General features: G+C 47.5%; 1 protein-coding gene across 4 annotated transcripts in view; it reads left to right on the forward strand.

The window, feature by feature from the left end:
• The window catches only part of PLXNB1 (plexin B1), a 199424-nt gene that overhangs the window by 164465 nt on the left and 14060 nt on the right, over nucleotides 1-20899 (forward strand). For all 4 annotated transcript variants that reach the window (XM_053291904.1, XM_053291908.1, XM_053291906.1 and 1 more), the window contains 15 exons: nucleotides 866-1042; nucleotides 2482-2650; nucleotides 4425-4667; nucleotides 6956-7132; nucleotides 8385-8533; nucleotides 9766-9866; nucleotides 10212-10429; nucleotides 11612-11790; nucleotides 13584-13650; nucleotides 14609-14755; nucleotides 16092-16269; nucleotides 16589-16692; nucleotides 18373-18457; nucleotides 19401-19567; nucleotides 20508-20668. In XM_053291904.1, the coding sequence (XP_053147879.1) occupies nucleotides 866-1042; nucleotides 2482-2650; nucleotides 4425-4667; nucleotides 6956-7132; nucleotides 8385-8533; nucleotides 9766-9866; nucleotides 10212-10429; nucleotides 11612-11790; nucleotides 13584-13650; nucleotides 14609-14755; nucleotides 16092-16269; nucleotides 16589-16692; nucleotides 18373-18457; nucleotides 19401-19567; nucleotides 20508-20668 (2322 nt within the window). The remainder of the gene's footprint in view (nucleotides 1-865; nucleotides 1043-2481; nucleotides 2651-4424; nucleotides 4668-6955; nucleotides 7133-8384; nucleotides 8534-9765; nucleotides 9867-10211; nucleotides 10430-11611; nucleotides 11791-13583; nucleotides 13651-14608; nucleotides 14756-16091; nucleotides 16270-16588; nucleotides 16693-18372; nucleotides 18458-19400; nucleotides 19568-20507; nucleotides 20669-20899) is intronic.

Below are 20899 nucleotides of genomic sequence, written 5' to 3' on the forward strand. Positions count from 1 at the left end.
TCCCTTTCCCCTTGATTTGAAGCGATACATTTGCTGGAATCCCCATTATTCCCTATGGGAAAATTCTTAAAGATGTGTAAACTTAAAAAAAATCCACACACAAAAATCAGCCCTTTGCCTAATTCCTTTGAAATTTGGGTGGTAGCTTCCACCCATTGGACACTACCACCACCACCCACTCTTTTTGCCCTGGGACCCTTTTTAAAAATCCAAATCGATTCGGATTCAGATTCGAAAAATTTGGCTACACAACAAAACAGGGCTGATTCGGATTCAGAAAATTTGGGTACAAAACAAAACGGGGATGTTTCGATTCGGATACAATTTGAAACAAAAAAATTCCAAAATGCACACCCCTAATAAAAAGTGGGACTTTTTAGCTCGGAGATAGTGCGGGTCAGGGGCGTAACAAGGCTGGAGTGGGCCCAGAGACAAAATTTTAAAATGGGCCCCTCGCTGATACACACACATACACTTCACAATATATAGTCATGTGACTTGCCTCATGTGACTTGCCTCTGGGGGGCCCCTCGAGGCGTGGGGGCCCCCAGGCAGCTGCCTCCCCTTGCCTAATAGTAGTTACGCCCCTGATGCGGGTTAAGCTCCAATTCACAGGGGGAAATCCGTATCGTGTATGGAGGGCACCCAGATATCTCGCACAGACTTCAATGTAAATCTCTGCCATGTATGAACACACACACACACACACACACCCTTCCAGTGGGGAAGCGAAGTAAAACCGCCATCTGGTAGGGCCCTGGACATGTAGAGCAGGCCTGTGACTGTACTTTTTAGACTTGGTTTTATGTTTTTGTAAAGTTGCTTTGAATATAAAATTAGCCCCCTTTCTCTCACCCCCACCAAGTCGTTCAGAGATGCAGGAGAATGAGCTGCAGTGCCGAACAAGTCCCAGTAACACTTCCATGGAGCTTCCTGTCACCATCAAGTATGGGGATCAGGACCGGAGATTGGAGGATTCCCTCTTCAAGTACACCCTGGACCCCAACATCACATTTGCAGAACCAGCCAAGAGTTTCCAGAGGTAATGATTTTGAAAGAGAAAAAGCCCTACACTGAGGGCATTTTCACATGCGAGGCTTAAATCGCCAGTCAGCCTGGTATTTATGTTTATGTATTAGGAAAAAAGAGCGGTGACTGGACAGCAAATGAGACAATGTAGGTTTTACATCTGCATTGCAAGACCTTGCAGCAAACCATCTAGCCAGCTCAGTAGTCTAGGGCTAAGCCAAAATCCCCACACACACACTATCACCACCCCATTTGCAGGCGGGGGGGTCACTTTCTAGTGACTGGGGGCAAATATGGGGACCTTGCTGACAATGGCAGTGCTTGGCTGGCTGGCTCTTGCAGGCTTGCAGCTGTGTTTTTTCCTCCAGAAGTCCCCTGTGATGACACAGCATTGTTCCCAAGGGATTTCTAAGGGGGGAAATGGCATCCATTAGCCAGCCAGAGAAGTGCCACTGTAAAACTGGTGGCTGCATTTGCTACAGTGACACCTTTAGGGTCCCACAGTAACTTTGGGGAAGCAATTTTCAGTGGGGAAATGACACCGAGGTATAGGGTGAAGCACCTCCTACCCCCCATGCTGTGGGACCAGTTGTAAGACACAGTGGCCGATTAACAAAGCGCTTGCATAACAAGCAAGATTGATTGATTGATCGATTAAGTGCCGTCAAGTTGGTGTCGACTCCTAGCGACCACATAGATTGATTCTCTCCAGGATGATCTGTCTTCAACTTGGCCTTTAAGGTCTCTCAGTGCTGCATTCATTGCTGTCATAATCGAGTCCATCCACCTTGCTGCTGGTCGTGTTCTTCTTCTCTTTCCTTCACCTTTCCCCAGCATTATGGACTTCTCAATGGAGCTGGGTCTTCACATAACGTATCCAAAGAGATGATAGTTTGAGCCTGGTCATTTGTGCCTCGAGTGAAAATTCTATATTGATTTGTTCTATGATCCATTTGTTTGTTTTCCTGGCTGTCCATGGTATCCTCAAAAGTCTTCTCCAGCACCAAAGTTCAAAAGCATCAATGCTTTTTCTATCTTGCTTCTTCAAGGTCCAGCGTTCGCATCCATAGAGTGTCCCGGGGAAAACAAGATTACACTAGTGCAAAAGCACCTCATAGCTGTATTTAAAAAACGGGTTTATGGAATTGCACTGTTGCACTATAGTGCTCCTGTGCAAAAGTTTGCTTTAAAACAGAGGAGGTGTGTGGCGGGTTGTGCAGCTGTTGCGCAAGCATGCTTTTGGTTGCACAGCACTTGTCTGGAATGGAAGTTCCCAACTTAGCACAAGTAGCTGGCTCCACAGCTTTGCGCCAGTGCAATATCCTTCTGCAAGCACTTTTTAGGTCAGGATGTCAGCCACTATGAGTTGTGGAGAGCTATCGGTGCCTGCTGCATTGATTGTGGTCACAGGGTCCCCAAGAATGTCTCTGCTTCTATGTTTGTGTATCTCAGTGGCGGGAGAGAAATCCGAGTTCATGGGCATAACCTTGATGTCGTGCAATGCCCACAAATCCGTGTCACCATTTCACCACTGGAGCGCCGACGCCGGGGCCTGGGGAGATGGCGGAGGATTGTCCCGGAGACAGAGTGTCCAGAAAATGCTCTCTGCAGCATCCAGCAAGTAGGTTGGCCTCTGTGGTGTTAAATATGTGCAACAAAAACTATGGAATTACTTTCATAGCATTGCCGGCCTGATTTTGAAGGAGGCAGCAGGAGGAGGCAGGATTTGGTCAAGGGATGAAAAGCAAAATTCATTTCCTGATGAAACGGGGACAAGCAAAACTTTCTCCCCACAGCTCTACTACCCATGACTTATTGTAGGAGCTGTTTCACCTTGGAACAAAGCCATCATTTCCACCCTAGTCCTCTGCGCCAAACTAGGCTTAACGTAGCAGCCACTTGTCCTGTATCCCTGGCTCCGGCCTATTTACATATAAAGCAGGGCTGGGGTGGTACCACACCTTTACATGAAAAGGGTGTGTGTGTGTGTGGAGGGGAGTGAGACGCACCCCTCCCCCACCTTGCTTCCATACACTCGGTTGCTTTAAGCAAGTTTCTCCCTGGCCGAGATCACTTCCAGTATCGTTGGGTTTCACACGCCTCCCTCATGTGCTCCTATTCATGTAAAGTGTAGGTCCCCCCATATGTGAACAGGGAAGGCATGTGGATGTCTATCCCACAATGCCTAGTTTTGCACAAAGACTGATCTCACAGAAACAACATCACTGCCGGGCCCAGCCCTACCTCAGGCAGCTCGACGTGGTTGTCTCAGACAATGGGCCAGTTTGGATGTTGTGTGGAACCCCTCTACAGTTTGGTTCTGTGTGCGGTCCCCAAACCTCAAGGGTGCATGCTCCCCCTCCCCTCCTATGTAAGCCTCCAAGGAATTCTACTCCCAGTTAAGGTTAGAAACAAACTAACTTTGGTTGTGAATCAACTGATCTTGGTTTATTCTAACCAATTTCCCTAAAATAAACTGAGATATGAAACTCACTTCAGCTCTTGGGTTTGTATCTTGGTTTATTTTAGGGAAGTTGGTTAGACTAAATCAAGATTGGTTGGTTTGGACATCATGACTGATCTTGATTTGTTTCTGACCTAAACCAGAAGTAGTAGAATTCCTTAGAGCTTCACACAAGACGGGATGCGGAGAGCGTGTGCTTCCAGCTCGGCTCTGTCATATGGAGCTTTCTCCATAGTTCTGCATGACATCTGAACTGGCTCCATAGGTAAGAGCAAAGCGGTTTGTCAGGTATTTAATGTTATTATTGCAGGCCATGGCATTCGTTTGGATTTGGCCTCCTTGGGTGCCGAATTGTTTGGTCAGTCCTGATCACTACTGTTACTACCTTGGTGTTGGGTTAGAGAAAGAGATGTGCCCTAGGTCTTGGGGAGCCCTCTGCAGAGAGCATTCTCCATTCATCCCTCCATGTTTCATTCATAAGAAAAAACCCAGAGTTCCTCTGTACCAGCGGCTTTGGTGGTCCCAGGAGCCTTTTCCTAAAGCACAGCGTGTTCAGGAAGTTGTCAGAACTTTGGAGCGCTGTTGAGCTCTAGACCTTTATGCTGCACTGGTTGTAATCACCAACATTGCGTGTGGGTGTGTACGTGTGTATGCACCCAAGTCCAGTGTAGACTGGAAAAGCCACCCCAGGGATTCCCCATGCTCCTGAGCAGTGTTCCCTCTAACAGGGATTCCCAGATTTTGTTGACTACAACTCCCACAATCCCCAAGCAAAGGCTGTTGAAGCTGGGGGTGCTGGGAGTTGTAGTCAACAACATCTGGGAATCCCTGTTAGAGCGAACACTGCTCCTGAGAGTCCTGGAAATGGGGTGTTTCTGGAAGACTAGTGTGTAGAAACCAGCTGTTCAGTTTTCTTCATTTCCACTCCTAGTTTGAAGAACCCTGTGAAGTCAATTCCTCCAGCCTCATCCTGTGCAGAACACCAGCCATTAAGCCGCTGTCCCACTCTGTCCAAGTCAAACTGGAGTTCGTCCTAGACAACCTCAGCTTTGACTTCAGTTCTTTGCATTCAACTGGCTTCTCCTATGAGGTTGATCCCTACCTGAAGCCCCTCAACACAGAAGATCACACCAAACCTTATCGCCATAAGCCTGGAAGCGTCATCTCTGTGGAGGTAATAGAACAACCAGTTTCCAGTCGGCAGAAACCACAGCTATTCCCTTCTTATTGACTTTGGGTACTCTTTGCTATACATAAAACATTCTGCTTTCTGCACCATGGTAACTCAATTTGTCCTCCCAAGAAAAGTTGGATTTTGCATGCCACATACCTTTAGAAAATGAAGCTCAGTTTTTTAATCACACGTTTGTCCCACCTCTGCTTTTCTCCTTCCATGTTATCCAACTCTGTAAGGTAGGTTAAGCTGAGAAACTGACTCAAGGTCACCTAGTAAGTTCTGTGGTTGAGTAAGGATTTGAACTCTGGTCTCCCTGGTCCGAGTCTGACACTTTGTCTAAGCACTACACCACACTAGCTCTCTCGCTGTGTACTTTGTTGGGCATCTGCTAATCATAAGGATGGGCAAAGAAGCCCTCATGGCTGCCCTTCCCAGTCCCTACCCCAGACTTGCTTCTGGGCTTTCACCAGGCATGGCCCACACACTTCCGTCAAACTTTCATGTGGCAAAAAGTGCTGTTTTTAAATAAATGAAAGCTGAGATTCTAAGGAAAGAAGTGTCTGTGTTCAGTATTTGCATGGAACTGTGGAAAACACACCGTCCTTTACGGCAAGAGACCTTTGGGTTCTCCTTCAGGGTGGGGTGGGGGGAATGCATCTCCCCAATTTGGCACTTGGCTGTGAGCCAGAATGCCCATGGCAGAGCATGGGCAAGTGCCGTGATCTCCTGTAGTTGGGCTGGAGGTTGTTTCCAGTCTTTTGGAAGCTTCCGCCATCTTCAGTTGCTGAGGATATAAGGGGAGCTCTTCTGGGTCCCTCTAAGCCAGTGTGGTGTAGTGGGCAGAATGCTGGGCTCGGATGGAGAGACCCTGGTTCAGCTCTCTACCCGGCTAGGAAGCTCACTAGGTGGACTTTAAGGCCAGTTGCTTTCTCTCAACCTAAGCTACCTCACAGGGTTGTTGTGAAGAGAAAATGGGGAGAAAGACATTTGTATGCCACCCGGAGCACATTTTACTGTGCTTTACATGTTTCAACAAAAATGTCATAAGTACAAAGACGCTCTAACCCCCGGACCTTGGGGCCCCAGTCTGTGGCCTCCCAAGGTCCAGAGGATTCTCCCGCAGCCACCCCACGCCTGCCCCGATGAACCTCTGTATTTTTATTATTATTATTACAGCCGCCACACAGCCAAGGGGTGGCTGCCTGAGGGTGAGCAGAGCAGTCTTTCTCCGCTCTCCCCTATTCACCCGCCCCCAGTGGCAGCAGCCGGAGCCATGTAGGGCCCATCCACTCGGGACAGCATCTTCTACCAACTGTGAGGCACGCCTGTGCAGCTGAGAGATCTTCGCCGTCTCTCAACTGCGCAGGGGCACTTCACAGTTGGTAGAAGTTCAGCAAGGCCCCTCAAAAGTTGGTTTGGGGGTGCCTCACGGTGGGGGGGGGTTGCGGCTGGGAGGTCCAGGCACCCAAATCAGCTAGGTGCGGCCCTGCATAAGTAAAGTAAACCAGGACCACAACTTGTTGCAGTGAATTATGTAGTTAATTGTTCATTGTGTGAAGACAGCGGGACAAAACGCAGCAGCTGCACCTTGTGACTAATGTATTCACCATTTCCATAATGTCTCTGTACTCCCTTTCCAAAAGGCTCATCCAGTTGCATCTACTACCCAGATATGGCCTGTGACGCAAAAATCAAGCGCCGCTGTCAAAAAGGTGTAAATGAACCATCCATGTACATTTGCCTGGATCTGCATTACAGAAATCAGACTTTTCTGCTTGCTGAATCTGTGTGCATCCTTGTAATCTAGGTTATTACTATTTACAGTCACCAGAGCTTGTAGGGGATAGCCCTGTCCTCCAGTGCCATCTGTTTGCTTGGCACTATGTTAAAAGTTTCTGTTAGAAAACTTCTGAAGGCCAACATGCGTGTTGTCATAACACAATGCCTCACTCTTAGAGATGGGCTTGTTTGTTGGTGTGTGAAATACAAAGGGAAAGAATGGATTCCTGTGTTTTCCTTACACACAGACGAAACACATTTTCACATGCCACGTTCACATCACCCCATCAGCACAAACTCTAGGTCTGTCTCTCCCTCTTTCTCCCCACTCATCACCAGGCATCACTTGTCTCCAAAGCTCTACATCTCTCACCATTGCCTTCCCGCAGTGGGAGATGGCCATACCTGGCAATCTAGGCCCAGAGACATAAGTTTGGGGTGGTATATAAATAGGTTAAATAAATAAATAAAACTGCCTGAATGCCTTGTTCCCCTTCTTCCACCAGGGTGAGAATCTGGACCTGGCCATTTGCAAAGACGAGGTGAAAGCCATGATTGGGGTTGGGGTCTGCTCCGTCAAGACCCTCACAAAGAACCACCTCTATTGCGAGCCCCCTGCTGAGCAGCCAGCACCTCTGCACCGGGCCAAGCGAGAAGGCACAGACTCGCTGCCAGAGTTCACAGTAAGGGGTGGATATAGGCAATGGAGGAAACTAGATCTAGGCTGAGGACTAGTGATGGGGAGCAGTGGAACAGGGTGGAGAGGAAGGAGGGAAGGCTGAGAAGTGGGGGCACTGGAACAGGGTGGGACTGGTCACTGTCTGTGGAGCAAGTCACAAGGGTTCCTGGTATCCTGATATATGGAAGGCTCTTCCAGACAGTGATTTATTCTGGATGGTCCGTGAAAAAGCAGGGTCTTCTCAATACAGTACTACTTCTGTTCTTACTTGAACAAGGCATGGCTTGTTCACAGATTGTTAGCAGATGGCTGAAGGACTTACAGGTGAAACTCGGAAAATTAGACTATCGTGCAAAAGTCCATTAATTTCAGTAATGCAAATTAAAAGGTAAAAATTATATATGAGACAGACGCATTACATGCAAAGCGAGATAAGTCAAGCCTTAATTTGTTATAATTGTGATGATCATGGCGTACAGCTCATGAAAACCCCAAATCTACAATCTCAGAAAATTAGAATATTACATGGAACCAAGAAGACAAGGATTGAAGAATAGAACAATATCGGACCTCTGAAAAGTATAAGCATGCATATGTATTCAGTACTTGGTTTGGGCCCCTTTTGCAGCAATTACTGCCTCAATGCGGCGTGGCATGGATGCTATCAGCCTGTGGCACTGATGAGGTGTTATGGAAGACCAGGATGCTTCATTAGCGGCCTTCAGCTCTTCTGCATTGTTTGGTCTCATGTCTCTCATCCTTCTCTTGGCAATGCCCCATAGATTCTCTATGGGGTCAGGTCAGGCGAGTTTGCTGGCCAATCAAGCACAGTACACTGTATACTTTTCAGAGGTCCGATATTGTTCTATTCTTCAATCCTTGTCTTCTTGGTTCCATGTAATATTCTAATTTTCTGAGATTGTGTATTTGGGGTTTTCATGAGCTGTATGCCATGATCATCACAATTATAACAAATTAAGGCTTGACTTATCTCGCTTTGCATGTAATGCGTCTGTCTCATATATCAGTTTCACCTTTTAATTTGCATTACTGAAATTAATGGACTTTTGCACGATATTCTAATTTTCCGAGTTTCACCTGTATATAACGTCTTTGAATGTCATGTGGACAACTCATTACATCTCCCATCATAATTTGTGCTGATGTTGGAATAAATCACCATCTGGAAGAGCCCCAAGGCAGCTCCTGCTCCCCTTCACTTGAGATAACTTCTCCACCCTCTCTTCCTTCTGCAGGTTCAAATGGGGAACAAGAACTTCTGGCTAGGCCGTGTGCAATATGACACGGAGAGTCAGCTCACCTTTCCCCTGGAGGCCCAGATTGGCTTGGGCGTTGGAGCCTCCTTTGTTGCTTTGATCGTCCTCATCATTGTCTTCATCTACAGGTGAGAGAAGGGAGGAGAGATGTTGTCTTTGAGTTGAAGACTACATCCCACAGATCAGCCCAAGTATCACTTCCTGATTGTGAGAGAGGCCAGTTTAGTAGTATCCTGTTCTATTGGGGTGGCGGGGGGGGGGGAGAGGAGGAGCTTTGCATGATTTTAGAAGTGCAGAAATCTGCTGCCACTTCTTGGAAGACCTGTTCAGTATGTAAAGCAGCCGAAGATTTGCAGGGCCTTCCTTGCCTTCCAGATTTGGGATGGGATCTCTTCCTGTTCCATTCATACTGATTGGTGGCTCCAAACTCTAGAGGGTGCAGAAGGTGTTTCCTGCAGCTCTGTGGATGGAGCTTACCATTGCAAACCCTCTGTCTTCAGAAACCACAATCAATAAAATTAGCATTAAAAAGTCTCTCTACTTTTTAACTCACTCTAACTCAGAATTCTCGTGTCTTGTAATCCATGTCCTCCTGCAGTTACAGTCCAATCCTTATCTTATTGTATTATCCTTTGAACCCCAGCCCTTCCCCACCATGCCCTTACAATCTCCCCCCAGCCAAAAAAGCACACTAAAAAAAGACCCCAAATCATTCATTATAAGATGTACACAATAAGCACCTATCACAATTTATTCCAACCACCTAATTTGGTTTTATGGTTGCAAAGTCGAGGTGACTCTCTAGCACAGAATCTGAGAGCCAGGTCGAGAGTACCGGGATCAGCCTTTGGCCCATGACCAGTTTTCCAGACAAGGTAGGTTTGGTAGCCAGCAGTATCAAATAGAGTTGCCCCAAAAGCAGCTAAAGGGAGAAGCAGGCCCATGAGCAGTTTCAACAGCAGCTTCAAGGCAGCATTTGAGGGTTTATGAAGACCACTTGGCTACCCCACTCTCCCTGGTGTACTGGAGGGGCTCTGACTCTGACTGTATTCTAAAGCTAGACTGTACTAAGGCTGTACTCTGGGGCTCTGCCATCTCCATTCTTGAAGTCCCAGTGATGACTGTGGGGAGTCCAGAACTGGAGGCAGGGGTTGAGTCCCATTAGGGCATGTTGTGTCCTCTGATTCTGCAGGTTTCATTGGTGTGTTATCTTTCTAGGGTTTAGTTTCAAGGGTTCCCTGTCTAACCCTGGTACTGATTTATGGCTGGGACCCACAGTGGGGTCCTCCTCTGATGAGAAGGTCTCTGATTCTGGCTTTTAGATGCTGGCAGATCTTGAAAATTTGGCTTCTCCTTCTAGGAGGAAGAGCAAGCAGGCCCTGAGGGATTACAAGAAAGTCCAGATCCAGCTGGAAAATCTGGAAACAAGTGTCCGGGACCGGTGCAAAAAAGAATTCACGGGTAAGAGGAGCAGAGTAAGTGCCATCTCTGGAGAGGCGGGATCCTCTTTGGGACCTTTTCAGGAATTGTCTTCTTTCCTGCATTAGGACCTCAGAGCTGTTGGGTCTCATGCTACTGTTAGGCAACTGAAGCCCATGGAGTTGAGCAGAATGTGCTCTGGAACTGGAAGACTGGAAGGGCATCTCAGGGGGCTTACCCAAGACAAGGGGGGGCAGGAAGCTTGAGCTTTCTTGAGTGTAGTTAAATAAAAACCAAGGCAGCATGGTGAGCAGCATACCTGTCTCTTGGAGGAGGGGTGCTCTCTTGGGCCTCTTTGTGTAATTCAGGCGCTTCCTTTCTTTCCAGACCTCATGACAGAGATGATGGATCTCACCAGTGACTTGGTTGGCACCGGAATCCCCTTCTTGGATTACAAGTCCTATGCAGAACGTATCTTCTTCCCGGGTCACCGGGAGTCACCGTTACAAAGGGGTCTGGATGTCCCAGAGTGCCGGAGGCAGACGGTTGAGCAGGGCTTGGTGCAGCTCTCCAACCTCCTCAACAGCAAGCTCTTTCTCACCAAGGTAAGGTGAAGACCTTGCAGTTCTACCAAGCAGTTCTCGGGCTGTGCTCAGGAAACTAAGGTTTTGCCAGAGAACACATAATATGTCCTTGAGAGACAACATCCACTATGAAAGTACAAAGACACATTTCTAGTCATCAGTGTTTGCGGAGAAAAATCTGAAAGCATGCTGGCAATTTCTGCTAAAGGTTCAGAAAACAGACAGGGTCAGAAGGTAGGACTATCATTCATCACTATATCCAGTCCTTGACCCTTCTTATGTTCTTATAAATACAGTCCAGAATTATAGAGAGTAACAGAGCGATGACATCCTGCAATAAAGCAGCAAATTTGCTCAAATTGCACCAAATGTTCTCAATGCATATTTTTCATTCAACCCCCTTACCGGGCTGTTCCTATCAAGCCACCTCTACTTTCACTGCTGGATTGCTGGTGAATGGGAATGCTGATCAGGGGCATAACAAGGCTGGAGTGGGCCCAGAGACAAAATTTTAAAATGGGCCCCTCGCTGATACACACACACACACTTCACATGTGACTTGCCTCTGGGGGGCCCCTCGAGGCGTGGGGGCCCCCAGGCAGCCGCCTCCCCTTGCCTAATAGTAGTTACGCCCCTGATGCTGATGCACCTGATAAGTGGTGTCAGCCATGCAGAAGGGAGAGGAAATGGAAGGGAGACACAGAGAGGAGGAGAGATTTCTACCCACAGAACTGGGCTAGAGCGGCACTGCCTAAAGAGTTTGGCTGGCTAGAGGGGTGTCAGCCTCTCTGTGGTGCTATCTGCTGCAGGAAAAAGTGAGTGAAGGGGCGGTGGCAGTTCAGACTCTGCTGCTTCCCCAAATTTGCCACATGAAGTTCCTCGCTTCACACTGCTGTGTGGTAGGGCCAGCTCCGGTGATCTCGGAATGACAAGTTTGAAATCCAAGAAGCACTTGCTTCTCCTCAATTGTTGCACTTGGCCGCTTGCAATCCCCTTGTGGCCCTTGTTAATTAGACCCCACTCTGCTTTTGGTTGGGCCTTCAGATGCATTTTGACAGCCACGAGTTTATGAGAAGGTGATCGCCAACCCTCACATGTGTCCTTGAGTGTGACCCACCAATCAGTTAAAATTGCCATTCTGGCTCAGAGCTAAAACTGCAGTCTGTGCAAAAACTGTGTTTTTGGTCTTCTCTCTATGTCCAGTTTATCCACACCTTGGAAATCCAGCGCACCTTCTCTCCAAGGGACCGGGCCTATGTTGCATCCCTTCTCACCGTCTCGTTGCATGGGAAGCTCGAGTACTTTACAGACATCCTCAAAACTCTGCTGAATGATTTGGTGGAGCAATATGTGGCCAAGAACCCCAAGCTGATGCTGCGAAGGTGAGGGGCTGGGGCAAGAGAGAGGCAAGAGTGAGCCCACCACTCACTCTGCTGCCCAGTCCTGGCTTCTGAGTGTCTTCACAAAGCTCGGAGCTGGGACGAGCATAGGTGGACCTGGGGTGAACACCGAGTGGCTATACATAAGAAGAGTCTTGCTGGATCATGCCAAAGGTCCATCTTATCCCACATCCTGCTTCCCACAGTGGCCGACCAGATGCCGTTTGAAAATCCACCAGCAGGGTGTGAAGACAATAACCTGCTCTTGTTCTCCAAAACTAGCATTCAGGGACATCCTGCTTCTGAACAGAACGGCGTCCTATAGCTGTCACGATTAATAGCCTTTGGTGGATCTCTCCACCATGAATCTGTATAATCCCCTTTTAAAGCTTTCTGATCTGGTGGTCATCACCACATCCCGTGACAGCAAATTCCATAAATTATGCATTGTTCGTTAATTGTACAGCAAAGCAATGACAGCAAACAGAGAACTGCAGCAGTATCCCCAAACAGCGTTGATATCCCCATGCAGCCATAGCTCAGTAGCAGAGCATCTGCTTTGCATGCAGAAGGTCCTAGGTTCATTCCCTGGCAGCATCTCCAGATAGGGCAAGGGAAGACTCCTGCCTGAAGCCCTGTAGAGCCACTGCCAGTCAGTGTAGACAATCCTGAGTTAGATGGACCAATGGCCTGACTCGGTATAAGGCAGCTTCCTATGTTCTAACTTCAGGAAGTAAAAAATAATCTTAAGGACTGCTCCATGTGCCAGTGCCTTCTGAGGCTCATTTGTTGAGCATGTGGGACAGGACCTTCTCCATTGTGGATCCCAGCTCCAGGTTCTTCTTCCCGCAGGAGATCTCTATAGCACTGTAGCACTATTCGGACATGATGCTGTATGTGTGTTCAGGTGTCTATACACAGTACCTGTGTTTGTGTGAATAACTGTAGATTCTCTCATTTTAAAAGTGAACTTGGGTACAGGCCCCATCAAATGCAGGGCATATAGGAAGTATGTTACTGTATATGCAAAGAACATAATGTGTGAATGACTGTACATATGTACATATATGTACGTGTGTACACTGTACAAAGACTGTATGTGCATTGAACACAACACGTGGATAGGGCTTATCTCTTTTGGCCTTCTGACCATTGGCTAAGTCTTAAATATTTCTGTATGCCTCTGGCACATATGGATTGATGCAAGGAGATCTTTTGGACTGTGGTTCCCATGCTCTTTTCATCTGAATGGGATTGTGTTTTCATTGTTCCTGACTTGTTTTTATTGTATGTTGTGCTTAGGAACATAGGAAACTGCCATATACTGAGTCAGACCATTGGTCTATCTAGCTCAGTATTGTCTACACAGACTGGCAGCAGCTTCTCCAAGGTGGCAGGCAGGAATCTCTCTCAGCCCTATCTTGGAGAAGCCAGGGAGGGAACTTGAAACCTTCTGCTCTTCCCAGAGTGGCTTCATCCCCTGAGGGGAATACCTTGCAGTGATCACACATCAAGTCTCCCATTCATATGCAACCAGGGCAGACCCTGCTTAGCTATGGGGACAAGTCATGCTTGCTACCACAAGACCAGCTGTCCTATTGTTTATGTTGCGAGCAGCTTTGGGCTTTTATCTGCAAAAAGTGGCATAGAAATGGGAAAATAAATACATAAAGGTGTGTCCTAAATATCTCTATGGGGAGCTGGGCCAGTCTGGGCTAGTGGCATTACAAAAGTACTGGATAAGTAAGCTATCTCCAGAAGGGAAAGGACCATAACAAACACGGGTTCTCTTTCAGGACAGAAACAGTGGTGGAGAAGTTGTTGACCAACTGGATGTCCATCTGTCTGTATGCATTTGTACGGGTAAGACATCCACCTAACTACTCAAGGGGAGAAGAAGTCAAGATAAAATGATGGCCAACCTGAGGCTCTCCAGCTGTTGTTTATTGCAGCTGAGGATGATGGGAGTTGTAGTCCAACAGCTGGAGAGCCTCAGGTTGGCCATCCCTGAAATAGACTTATCAAGTGTCCATATAAATGAAATACGGATAGCAACACAGCTCTTTGCTCTTATGGCCTATTTAAGCTAAGTAATTCCCTAATGCCTGTCCCTGTGAGTGTGAGGAGAGAACCTTTTGTCAGATATCAAGTAATGATGTGTTGGGAACATTTGTTCTTCAAAACTCTATTTATATTTGAAAATATTTTTATAATGAATAAATGTTAAAAATGAAATATTCAAAACTCTGAAACATTTTATTTGTATTTGAAATTGTATCCTGCATGGACTCTCAAGGAGGCTAACGACGCCTTAAAACAATAAAGATAATACAGTCACAAAAACTGAAATTAAAGACAGTATAAGAAAATAAAACAGATTTGTTCAATAAAAACCAACAATAAAATCAGCTACCATTAAGTGTCTTTACCTGTTGCTTAGACTCAGTAAGAGCAGATGTCTGACAAGTTACCAGGGGCAGGAAGTTCCAAAGATGAGGCTTCGCAACTGAAAAGACTGGGCTTCACTTTCCCCTTTGCTCAGAAGATGGAGCGCTCTGATCCATCCAAGCCCTCTTTGGCTGATAATGGCACGGATCCTGGTTTTGACATGCAGGCCAACTGCTGGTTACCAGCTCCCACTCCGCACCGACCCACTGATGAATGTCTAGCAAAGGGAAGTCCTGAGTTTCCCTTGGTTAGATTCCGTATCATCAACCCACTTCTGTACAGACAGCTGGGATGGCCCAAAATTTCAGGCAGAAGGTCTGTGGCTCCCCTTCCTGTATGATGGCTGACGAGGCCTCCTCTGTTTCTCCACTAGGACTCTGTTGGGGAGCCCCTCTATATGCTTTTCCGAGGTATCAAGCACCAGGTGGACAAGGGCCCCGTGGACTGGGTGACAGGCAAAGCCAAATACACCCTCAATGACAACCGCCTTCTCCGGGAGGACCTGGAGTATCGCACACTGGTGAGAACTCCTGAAGTTTGGATGGGAAGACCATGCAGCTTGAGCTAGTCTCAAACCTCAAAGTCAGCTGTGTGCTTTTTTTAAAAAACATTTATATCCGTAAATGTAAAGCTCAGAGTGATGTACATGCTTATTGTTTATCCTCACAACAACCCTGTGAGGTAGTTAGGCTGAGAGATAACATAACTGGCCTAGAGTCACCCAGTGAGTTTCATGGCTGAATGGGGATTTGAACTCGAGTCTTCCTGGTCCTAGTCCAACACTCTAACCACTATGCTATGCTGGTACGCTATGCTAAATATAATCCCAACTGGTGACAGTTGCCAGACAGAAGCTTCCTGCCACCCCTGGAATCCAGGTCATATCTTCCAATCCTCCATCCTGTCTCAATAGCATTTCAGACTGGCCTGTTTCAAGTAAGAATCCAACTGCCTGAGACCCAACAAGATCTTCTGGGCTCTGTGGATTCAGCCACCTCACCAGCCATATCCACTTCAAAGGGTAGAATTGTGTCAGTTTAAAAAAATCACTTTTCCAGCCCTCTTCAGTCCTTTTGGCTGAGGATAGAACTAGACCAGGCCTGGTGTCATCACATGGCATCCTTAGCGGCAGCAGTCAACACCACCTCAGCAAGGCCCTTGGGCTGGTGAGAGAGGACTGAGTCTGGCTGCCATTTTGCTGGCAGTCATCATTTCCTGCACAATGCTGAGAAACAACACTTAATTGGGGTATTGAGGAAAATGACCTCTGCCAGCTGGTAGCCACTAAGAGGAATAGAGAAGAGTCACTGCTGTTGTCCAAGTTAGCCCCTCACAAGCTTTACAGAGGTCCTACAGTGGAGGCAGGTGGGGGGGGGTGTTTTCCATTGGAGGTACTTTACTGAGTGCCCCCTCATACCTGGAGCCGGCCATGAACTAGACTTGATTGTGGCAGGCATGTGGTCCAACCTCACATTTGCCAAGATAAAGGGAATACAGGAAAGTGGCAGCAGGTGAGAAGAGTGTTTAACTCCACCTGCACCCAGTGATTCTCTCTTGCAAATGGCCTACATCTCAGGCGAGGAGAAGCATTTGTAGATGGGGAAGGTTAAGTAGACCCCTTCTACCCTGAAAATTCACCCCCGAAGATGCTCCTCCAACTTGCTTACTTTAACAGTTCAAGGGAAACACAGTGCTGGAGCCCTCGCCTAGCTTCACCCTGAGGCAGGGGCTCAGACCCTTTGAACCAGCCTGGTCTGTTCCTTTGTATCACACTATCACTTACCTTATGGCTGCAAAGAGCAGCTGGGCAGGTGAGGTGCTGCTGAATCCACTTGGTTCGGTTTTTTGTTTTGCAGACATTAACTGCCTTGGCTCAAGCTGGGAGCACCGTGGGAGGAGCAGAAGGAGCCCAGGGGGTATTGGTGAAGGGGCTGGACTGTGACACCATCACCCAAGTGAAGGAGAAGATCCTCGACCAGATCTACAAAGGGACCCCTTACTGCCACCGGCCAGACCCAGACTCGCTTGACTTGGGTGAGTGCAATACCAGGTTTGGGTGCTGGAAGAGGCAGCTATTACGGTGGAATCCCATCTTTATGGGATTGTGATGGAATTCTTTCCTTCCTTCCTTTCTTTTAGATATTTCTCTATGTAAACCGTTTTGGAAACCTGTGTTGAGAAGCGGTATATAAATATTAATAGTAGTAGTAGTAGTAGGTGGTGGTGGAAGGGGACGTCTCTGCCCCCTGGCTTCTCTTGCATCCCATCCTCCGATTGGGTTTGAAGCGGCTAGCTTTCTCCCTATGATGTCCTCAGATTTATTTATCTTTTTGTTTTTTCCTGGTGGTGCTAGAATGGAGATCAGGGCTGGCTGGGCACCTTATTCTCTCGGACGAGGACGTGACGTCTGTTGTCCAGGGCACCTGGAAGCGTCTCAATACACTACAACACTACAAGGTGAGGGAGGGTTGTGGCGTTTTATGGCAGAGGTGGGTGGGGGTTGGTTGTTAACTTTTTCCTTCTCCTGCAAGGTGTGGCTTGGCTTGTTCCTTCGGTTGCCTCAAGCTGTCTGCTCTGTGAGCACCATTCTGCAGAGCAGTGCAGTGTCTGACACAATGCATGACAACCTCTTGTCTAGGTGGATATATGGAGTCCTGGGGGTGGAAGATCCTGCTTTGTAGCAGCGGGTTGGATTTTATCACTTGGAGGCTAAGAACACACAGAATCATAGATTCAAAGGATTTCAGAAGGGACCTTGGAGACCTTCTAGTCCACACACACACACACACACACACACACTGCGGGGAAACTGCCTCAGCATCCCTGGCAGGTGGCCATCCAGCCTCTTTTTGGAAACCTCCAGCAAAAGAGAGCTCGCTGCTGAACAAGTCAAACATTTCCACTGTGGAACAGCTCTTACAGCTAGGAACTTCTTCCTCATGTCTAGCCCAGATCTGCTTCCTTCTAATTTCCATCCATTGGTTCAAGTCCAGCCCTCAGGAGCAACAGAGAGCAAGTCTGCTCCAGAGAACATGCTGGACTCTGCTGCTGTTTAGGAGAAAAGTGAAGCTATGCCCATATGAAGTGCAGCACGAGAGCATTTATTTTTACCATGAGTTTTTAAAAGTGCATAAAGAATGATTTCCATCATCTTTATAACAAAGGCCACGTGCGCGCTTTGTGAGCACATGCAGTCTTCCTCCCCACATGCATACAGGTGGACCTTGCCATATGCAGATCCAGCATCTGCGTATTTGCGGTCAGGTAATTAACACCTGACCTTGGTATACGCCGGGGTGGTGGTGGCAGAAAAGGAGTTAATTCCACGTATTTGCACATCGGGGGTGACTGGAAATGACCTTGGAGGTCATTTGTGGCTGCTGTCTTGTGGCGGAGAGCCATTTTGTGGCTCATTTGTTTTTTAAAAAGAAAAAAAACCCACCATGATTTTTCACAGGGACATTGTGGGAGGGGAGGCATCCTTGGATGCCTGTGGAGCACATGTGCTTTATTTCACCCATTTTTGTGTTTTGGGGGGATGCTTTGAGGGGGTTGGAGTCTGGGAACCTAACCCCCTCAATCCCATAGACTCAATGCCTCATTATCCATGGTTCCATTACCTGCGGTAATATGTGGGAATGGAACCTCCAAGGATGATGAGGTCCAGCTATACACAACAGTTAACAGTGTGCAGGTGCATCCTTAGCAGCTTTTGAAAATGTGTGTGCTATCCTCCCTTTTGAGCTTCCCCAGGCAGTGTTCCCTCTAACAGGGATTCCCAGATGTTGTTGACCACAACTCCGATAATCTCCAAGCAAACATCGTTGCAGCTGGGGATGCTGAGAGTTGTAGTCAACAACATCTGGTAATACCTGTTAGAGCAAAACACTGTCCTCGAGTGATTTTCATTAACTTAAGCTGTTGAATTACGGCAACCTTCCTCTGGCTTTTACTGTATCAAAAGCTGTAGGTTTGGGTCCACTTGGTACTTTACATGGTTTGGTATGGGTGGTGCAGAACACATGCTACATCTGGGTTCTTTCAGTAACATGCTGGGAAACCGTGCAATATCTTGAGTCCAGTTGCTGTTTAACCCAAGGGTGGTTTGTTTTGTTTTGTGTCTTTGTTCATGCTCAGGTGCCTGATGGAGCAACAGTTGCTCTAGTGCCTCGTATGACCAAGCACCTTCCCAGGGAGAATCAAGACTACATCCCCGGAGAAAGTGAGTCCACTCCAACTCTTGTATAAAGCAGAGGCTAACTGAATATTGGGGGGAAACGTCTACCCTGGAAAATATCGGTCCTTCCTTGGGTGGATTCAAGGGGCAAGTTTGCTCATTGCAAGAGAGAAAAGTTTGCAAGGGAAACATGGCAAGGACTGGCCAGTCTAGAACTTGGTTTCAGGCCCTGTCTGTGTGGTGTCACAGAGAGTGTGTTGGATTCAGACTGGGCAGACTCAGGTTCAAGTCCCCTGCTCGGCCATGGGTCAGTCACTCTCTCTCAGCCTAACCCACAGGGGTTGTTGTGAGGATAAAGAAGAGATACAGTGTGTGATACAGAAAGGAATAAAATGTGTGGAAGGATGGACGGAAGGATGGACAGATATAAAATCCTTAAGAGATACAAAAGATCAGAATGCACAAGTATCAGTCACCAAAGAGAAAAAATTCCTGTCCCTAAACAAAGACAATAAATTTCCCAGTATGTAACAAACATTTGACAGAGAGAAATTCTTCTCCCTAACGCTAGACCCAGGGGTCATCCCATGAAATTGATTGCCGGGAAATCTAGGACCAACGAACAGAAGTACTTCTTCACACAATGCATAATCCACTTGTGGAGTTCTCTGCCACAAGTTGTGGTGACAGCCAACAACCTGGATGGCTTTAAGAGGGGTTTGGATAGCTTCATGGAGGAGAGGTCTATCAATGGCTACTAGTTGGAGGGCTATAGGCCACCTCCAGCCTCAAAGGCAGGATGCCTCCGAGTACCAGTTGCAGGGGAGTAACAGCAGGAGAGAGGGCATGCCCTTAACTCCTGCCTGTGGCTTCCAGCAGCATCTGGTGGGCCACTGTGTGAAACAGGATGCTGGCCTAGATGGGCTTCCTTGGGCCCGATCCAGCAGGGCTGTTCTTATTTGTCAGCTGAGTGCTTTCTCTCTTGTAGAGACCCCAATGCTGGAGGATGCAGATGAGGGTGGGATGAAGCTCTGGCACCTAGTGAAACCCACAGAGGAGCCTGAGCTGCCAAAACATCGGCGAGGGAGCCTGCGGGAGCGGGAGAGAGCCAAGGCCATCCCTGAGATCTATCTCACCCGCCTCCTTTCCATGAAGGTAAGGAGGAGCTCTCGGGCTCTGGAATCGTCAGTGCCAGAAGACTTGTTCCCCAGAGTAAAAACCTTGTGTGTCCATCCTCATTGCTTTCTTTTTGAGATCCTTTCATTCTGTGTTTTGTGATATAATTATCAACAGCGTTGTCTCTTGGGACCGTGCCCCCATGATGCCACGCTGCATCCCTTGTCAAGTCGTGGGGGGAAAGAAACTCACTGGGGACATGCTTGGGGAAAGGAAATAATGGGAACGCACTCCCTTCCTAGGGCATTTACAAGCCTGTTACTGTCGATTCTAATAATGTTTTCTAAAGTAGCTTATTTATTTAGCCCCACCTAATGGCGCAGAGGGGAAATGGCTTGACTACCAAGCCAGAGGTTGCCGGTTCGAATCCCCACTGGTATGTTTTCCACCTATATCAGGCACCAGCGATAAAGGAAGGTGCTGAAGGGCATCATCTCATACTGCGCGGGAGGAGGCAATGGTAAACCCTTCCTGTATTCTACCAAAGACAACCACAGGGCTCTATGGGTGCCAGGAGTCAACACCGACTAATAATGTTAATCAGGGAGAGCGCCACTGGCCCTATTCAGTCCCAATAAAGTGGCTGTTGCTGGTGTCTACTTTGTGTTTCTTTTGGACTGTGAGTCCTTTGGGGACAGAGAACCATCTTTTCCTTGTTATTCATTTTTCTATGTAATTCTCTTTGAGAATTATTTGGAATATAAATAATAGTAATTATATTTCCTCCATGGTGGAACTTGAAGCGCTAAGAAGCCCTTGCTCTGCATTGATCTTCCTCGTGGTCATCTTCTCAATTTCTTCACCACCCAGAGTCTTTGGATGGGGCAGTATATAAATGTAATAAGTAATAAATAAATAAATGATTTCTTCTGCTTGCCTCAAGCTACGCTGTACTAACCTGTGCCTGGTTTGCCTGCAGGGGACACTGCAGAAGTTTGTAGATGACTTGTTCCAAGTGATCCTCAGCACTAGCCGCCCTGTCCCCCTGGCTGTGAAGTACTTCTTTGACCTGCTGGATGAGCAAGCCTTGCATCATGGGATCACAGATCCAGAGACCATCCATATTTGGAAGACAAACAGGTATGCCACCCAAGGTGTTGCCTTGCACTTCCCAGGAGCAAAATCTATCCTCATCACAGCAACCCTGTGAGGGAGGCCATTCTTTCCTTTAATCTGCTTTTTCAACTGATTCCTGGAGCCTCAAAAAGGCAGCACAGAAGTGTTTTAAATCACTATATATTATCCTCATTTTACAGGTTGGGTGATAAGAGGATCAGAAAAAACCAATTGCCCAAAGTATCCTGGAACATT

Source organism: Hemicordylus capensis, chromosome 2 (genome assembly GCF_027244095.1).
Source record: "Hemicordylus capensis ecotype Gifberg chromosome 2, rHemCap1.1.pri, whole genome shotgun sequence".
NCBI classification, from domain to species: Eukaryota; Metazoa; Chordata; class Lepidosauria; order Squamata; family Cordylidae; genus Hemicordylus; species Hemicordylus capensis.